Raw genomic sequence first — 6,424 nt, 5'->3', positions numbered from 1 at the left:
AGATCAAGATACAAAATTATATATATGCATGTAACAAAAAATCACATAATGAACATGTGTGTTGAGCCACTAATCTATTTAAAAAGGAAAAAAAATTGATAACCAAATATCAAAACTATAAACAGTGATAACTAACAAGTAATAGATAACCAATCTGCTCTAAGTGCTTCATATACTCTGCAGATTTTGGATCATCGTTCATTATAATATAATTTCACTTCTTTCAATGCACATAATGATCTAAAAACACAAAACGATTCTCATAGCATAACTTATAATAGATGCAGCTTTATAAGACATAATTATAAAAGACATATATCCAAACAAAAAGATATCAAGATACTGTGCATATGATTTGGGGAAAACGAAAATTGAGTTTTTTTTTTTAATTTCTTTTTTTGTAAATTTTTTTTTTTTAAAAAAATTGCTTTAAATAAAAACGGTCAAAACAATAAAAACATAAGTTTTTACCATTTTTATGCGGCATTTTTTTACCAATAATAATTTTTACTTGCGTTTTAACACGGACCATTTTAATAAAAACGTAAAAACTAAAACATTTTTATGTTAATTTTTGATAACAATGCACACTAGTAGCCAAATAGTTATTAATTTTTAAATATTTTGTTAAAATAAACCAGATTGATTTTTAAGCCTTCTGTCCCAGGTAAAATGACGGGCAAGAAAAGTAGATAAGGGTTTCGATTTCTTTCGGTTTAAAAAAAAAATTAGGTTTCGGAAGTCATTCACTGGATTTGAAAGGTAGAAAAGGTTTTCAATTTCTTTGAATAAGGAAAAAAATTAGGTTTTATTACAAAAAAAAAAAAAAAATAATTAGGTTTGGGAGGGCATTCACTGCTTTTGGAGCTACGCAAGGTATTTTATTTCTACTTTCATTTTGATTTGAGAAAATACTGAGTTTCAATTCTTAGGTTTTTCACTTTCCGTGTAGATTTGTTAATCTCGAATTCTGGTTTGTGCGAGTAAGATGGGAGGAGTGGTAGAGAATGAGATTGAAGAACCCAACGTGAAGAGAGGAAAACAGAGTGAGAACAATGAAGACAGGCTCAGTGATTTGACTGATTGCGTTCTCATTCACTTGATGTCATTTGTACCAACAAAAGACGCTGTTCGAACTTGCGTGTTGTCGAGAAGATGGAAGGACCTCTGGAAGCGTCTTCCGACGCTCGTTTTACATTACTCACATTTTGGAGCGGTGGCACGTTTAAACAAATTTGTGGCTAGGGTTCTATCTTTCCGTGATGGCTCTGTTCCAGTCCATCATTTTGACATCTATTTTAATGGTCGTGTTCCTCCCCAACATGTGAAAAGGGTTTTGAGATATGCTTTATCGCATAATGTCAAGCAATTAAAACTCTCTTTTGATTGTGATCTCGATTGGCAGCCACCTGGCTTATTTTTCTGTCAGACATTAACATCACTTGATCTTGAGGTCTTCAGCAGATTTAACTCATTTCCAAAATCTCTGAACTTGCCAGCTTTAACAAGTTTGCGTCTTTATAACTTTGTCTTCGGTGACAGTGAATTGCTGGAGCCCTTTTCGTCATGTCCTAAGTTGAAGACTTTGGTCATTGACAATTGTGATGTAAGGGATACACAAACTCTCTGCATTTCAAATGCTACTCTTGTCAATTTGACCGTATGTTCTATTAAAAGACAAGCTTACAGCCTTGTGCTATCAACTCCCAATCTTTGTTCTTTTGTTTTCTCGGGTATTCCTGCTCAGCAAATCTCTGGAAGCCTTCATTCTTTCTCTAGCAGCGTTCTTTCTTTAGTTAAAGAATTAAATATTGATGTCAATGATTGGTTTGTATCAAGTTACTTGGAATTGGAATCAATTATGAGAAAAGGAAATATTAATGTTGGAAAATGGAGAACACCTTACTTGGAAACAGCTTATACCATGAATTGTTGGCTGCATATATTTGCAAACGTAACAACATTAACACTCTCTTCAAGTGCTCTTCAGGTATCTTTATTTAATTTTAACTACATTGTTTATTGTCACTATTCTCTCCTGATGAAATTTCTTACCCTATATTTTTTACACCGCAAACTTGTCATTTAAATGATTCTTATGTTAATATGTCTAATTTACCTCTCGATCGGTAGATTTTCTCCTTAGTCACAGATTGGTTGAATGCTAACACTGCCGCCCCTTGCTTGAGTAACTTGAAGTCATTGATAGTGAAACTGAAGAAGCTTCCCTATCAAAAGCCACGAAAAGCTTCCAAATCAAGGAAAGCACAATTGAAAGCGTCTTCACCTGTACCTGATGGAGTAGTGGATTACCTGATTCAAAACTCCCCATCTGCGGGGATTACTATCATAGATTGGTAAAGGTGATATCTCTCTCTCTTTTAACTTGTTAGCTTGAAGAAAATTTATGAAAGCATCTCTGAAAAGATGGCTGTCAGAAAATACCTCTTAACTCTTTTAATATCTAAGATATTTTCTTTTTTTCCTTGTATCTAATTTAAAACAAATTATTGGCTTTTGACAGTACAAATTTTTATCTTAAGCTGTGAGTATCTATTGCTGTAGGGTAACATATTTTTGGTGATATATGTTTGATGTTCTAGTGCTGTTTTTTATTACATTATTCATTAGATGTCTTAGCTATCATTGTGAAGCTAAGTTTATTCAGTTGTAGGACTTGAGTAGCTCCTGTAAGCTGTGCTAAACAGATAATCTATTTGTGGTGTTGGGAAACTCCAAATGTTTCTGTACTTAGAGTCATGACAAACCATTCGATTTTCATGTTTAGGTGACTACCAATAAAAATTCTGGATATATTAAGAAACAAACCTTTGTAGTGTTTCGTATGTGTCTTTTTTCCACCACCTTTTCTTGAAATGTGATCTTTCCTAAAACTATGGGTAAAGTGATTGGTTGCAATGATTGCTAGGCCCTTCAGAAGAAATTTATGGTTGGGGGAAACAAAGTCTAAGAGGTCACTGATGTTCAAGAGGAAGAAATAATTCTTAGAGCCTGAAGAAACATAGGACATGGTATCTCCTATTAAAAAATAGAAGTGGGTTGGTCTCTAACACCATCAAATATTGACTTTTTAATTTGGGTGCATCCTTAATTGTAGTGTAGATTCAGTGGGGGTTTGTTTCATATGTAACCTTCCAGCTTGGGTGCATCTCACTGCTGATTTGGGATACTTGGGGAGTTATACTTAAGATATGCACGGCATATTTTCTTATAATACATGTTACTGAATAGAAAATTAATGCTAGTGGGCACTTAAAATTTAGTTAACGTGATATGCATCCTTGGTAAATAATTTCTGAGTGGGTTGGTTTGTTCCCATTAGTCATAAATTCATAATGCTTGCATTCATACTTGTAAATAGCCCCGCTTTAGCGTGCTATAGCGGAGTTGCGTTACGGTGCAGTGGCCGGCCGCCACAGACCGCGCCGCTACGTTCAGGTGAAGTGTAGCGGATGTAGCAGCCGCTACTGCGGTTAAAAAGATTTACAACTTAGATACAAGTTAAAGTGAAGGGTCAGCCGCTATAGCAATATGGAGGGTCAGCTACTACGCACTGCTATCCGAGATTAATAAGTATGCTTGCATTCCATGCCTTAAACTGCATTTATTTATTCACTCTCCCGAGTTTCATTGGACATACTTAATGATATTGTTTTTGGTTAAGGAGTTTTCATTGGGAGGTGTTTACTTGGTTAATAAATATCAAATTTAAATTTAATAAAGAAATAAAATTTTCATTTTTTAAAATGTTGCATGACTTTAATGGACGTCTATTGATTTAGGTTCCTTTATTTTCGTCTAATGATTTTTTTGTGTAAGTAATTTATTTTAACTCTTCTCTGATTTTCTTGAATTGCACCTTACTGCAGCCATCGACGTTAATGGTGGTGAAGTTTACATGTCATTTTGAGGACATAAGTGGTGAATATTTGACTGGGGCAGTATTTGGGCGGTGAAATGGGGGTCAGTGTGATTGTCCGAACTGATTGGTTTGCTATGTTTTTTTGAGATATAAGATCTTGGCTTAATTTGTTTGAATTAGTTATTAGACTAGAAGCTAGTTGAAAAATCTGGTGGTGAACTGGGCAGTACTTTGTATGTTTTATTAAATTCTTTTTGGATTTTAAAGATACTAAATGCTTCTACTTTTCATTTTATAGTTTCTATTTTAATTCCTTTCCAGAGTCCTAAAGGCACACATAAACAAGACCCGTATAATTTAAATATGAATTTCAGCCTAAAGGCACACATTTGTTTTCTTTGTTTTTGATTTTCATTAAGGGGAATGCCTTTTCCTACAAATTCCTTATGACTTAATGCTTTTATCAGAATTTTGGAAAATAAATTACGTGTGCGGTGTCCATGCTTTAAACCTCATGCGTGAGGACGTGTATCAGATATATAAATCAATAATTGGGTGTCCATTTAACAACTTATTCCAAGAGATTACAGTTGGAAATATGATGGCAACTGGAAACAGAATACACAAACTCGCTGAACATGACTCTCTGCTACGAAAATAACTGTTATCAGTGTGATATCGGTATTGGGATGAGGATTTGTACAAAAAAATAATTCAAATAGAAAAAGAAAAAGCAGAGATATGTTAGACTGTTCAAGGGGCTTGTTTCCTCCTTTCCACCCTTACAGTTAATACATTCTTGCCTTACTTCCCATCCTCTCTTTTTTTTCTTTTTTTTTCTTTTTTTCTTATTTCACTCTTCAACCGAAATTGCCGTCTGTCACACCTGTAATGTGTCACTGGCCAATTCCCCAAGTTGATCCTCTCTCTTATTTCTATCTTACGCACGACTAGAACACACAAGTAAAGAACAATACTGTTGGATAGTCAGCAGGTTTGAATATGAAATGTCAATACAATATCATTTTCATATTCATAAAGCACTTTACGAAGCATAAGTTCTTCTGCTACCATGTGAAGGAAATGAGAAGGCATCTAAGTCTTGAAATCGTGAGAAATTTGTATGACTGCATCATGCTACATTTTACAATTACTATAGATTTGAGTGTAATTAATCAAAAATTGGGAATAAGAAATTTAATCAAATTGGACACAGCCAAATGACTGCGAAGCATTTGGAGCCTTTATTATTTTTCAATGTACACTATCAATGTGCATCTTTCAACATGCAGAAAATAATACCTTGAACTATCCATAAAAAAACTTATTTAAGGTTTTTTTTTTTAATAAATATGAATAGCTCCCTTTTAAACTAGTGGAGTTTTTTTTATTGGATAACAAGGAAAGATTACAACACAAGGCCAACAAAACAGAAACCTAACTCAGACCATTCTGGGGGAGGCTACTCCCATTTGGTCCCTCAAAAGAAGATGGTTGCACTCCATGGAAGGCCTGTCCAAAATCTCCAACTCCCAAGTCTGAACGTCAGCTACTGCATTGCCCTCTCTATACGTATTAGAAATTTTTACTCTCTAGTCTTTTCTAATCAAGGATTTAATCCTCTTTATCAAAGCGCACAAGGGGTTGCTATCAGTGCACCCTTCCTTCGAGAGCTGTAAGGCTGTAGTAGAGTCACTCTCAATGCAAACTTTTCTAAAGCCTTTATCCCAAGTCAGAGTGAGGCCATGGAATATACCTTTCAATTATGCTATTAGCGCATTTCCATGCCCAGTAAAACACCTGAATCCCACAATCCAGTTACCTCCGTCATCTCGGATCACTCCTCCACACGAGGTGCTGCTTCCGTCCAGGGAGCTCGAGCCATCCGTGTTAATTTTCATCCACCAAAACTTGGGATATTGCCAGTGAATGAAAGCTCCTGTTCTTCTTCTGGGAATAATATTAGCAGCAGCATGCATGTTATCAGCAATGTTAGTACTATCCACAAGGATTCGATCCGGATTAAGGTACAATGGGTATTAGGGGCTTTCCGATTGAAAATGAAGTCATTCCTATCGAGCCAGATGCACCAACAAGTAACTCCAAATCTGATCCGCTTGTGCTCCTCCAAGTTGCCAAAACCCTTACCCAGGTTAACCTCTAGCCACCTATCCAAGGGAAGATTGAAGAAGGAATATGATATATTAGCTCCTAATATAATCCTCCACACTCTGTATGCCCAGACGCAATCCCTGATCAAGTGCAGGCTACTTTCCACCGGTGAGTTACATCTGGGGCAGTTAGCATAGGGCGAAGTATATATCATTTGGCAATTAGCTAGATGTAATTGTGTGAAAACACAATAAGTTAAACAATTAAAGAATACCTTTGTACTTGTTAATGGAGAAAATGGGGAAGTATATATAATTTCATTCACCATCTTGTAAAAGAGTTTTGAAATTGTGTCAATCATATTTATATCACAAAGGATCCCACTTAGTGGGAACTTTAACTTGATAATTGTTACTCATGTATATCAAA

At 35.2% G+C, this 6,424-nt stretch overlaps 1 protein-coding gene across 1 annotated transcript; it reads left to right on the top strand.

The window, feature by feature from the left end:
• Positions 1-738: 738 nt before the first annotated feature.
• LOC133314302 (F-box/LRR-repeat protein At3g26922-like) lies at positions 739-4,159 on the top strand. The gene is made up of 4 exons (XM_061515764.1): positions 739-876; positions 953-1,990; positions 2,134-2,363; positions 3,891-4,159. Exons 2-3 carry the CDS (start codon positions 989-991, stop codon positions 2,359-2,361), a joined length of 1,230 nt encoding a protein of 409 aa, XP_061371748.1. The 5' UTR covers positions 739-876; positions 953-988; the 3' UTR covers positions 2,362-2,363; positions 3,891-4,159.
• The last annotated feature ends 2,265 nt before the right edge of the window (positions 4,160-6,424 follow it).

This window comes from Gastrolobium bilobum, unplaced genomic scaffold, assembly GCF_033153095.1.
Source record: "Gastrolobium bilobum isolate Gb01-03AN ecotype WA unplaced genomic scaffold, APGP_CSIRO_Gbil_v1 utg12160, whole genome shotgun sequence".
NCBI classification, from domain to species: domain Eukaryota; kingdom Viridiplantae; phylum Streptophyta; class Magnoliopsida; order Fabales; family Fabaceae; genus Gastrolobium; species Gastrolobium bilobum.
This window is presented reverse-complemented; position numbering and strand designations above follow the sequence as displayed.

What these genes read in the sequence shown, in the direction of transcription:
- LOC133314302 (XM_061515764.1), top strand. Translation starts at nt 989, where the DNA reads ATGGGAGGAGTGGTAGAGAATGAGATTGAAGAACCCAACGTGAAGAGA. An exon ending in TCTCTTCAAGTGCTCTTCAG is followed by an intron (nt 1,991 to 2,133) that starts GTATCTTTATTT and finishes CTCGATCGGTAG; the next exon opens with ATTTTCTCCTTAGTCACAGA.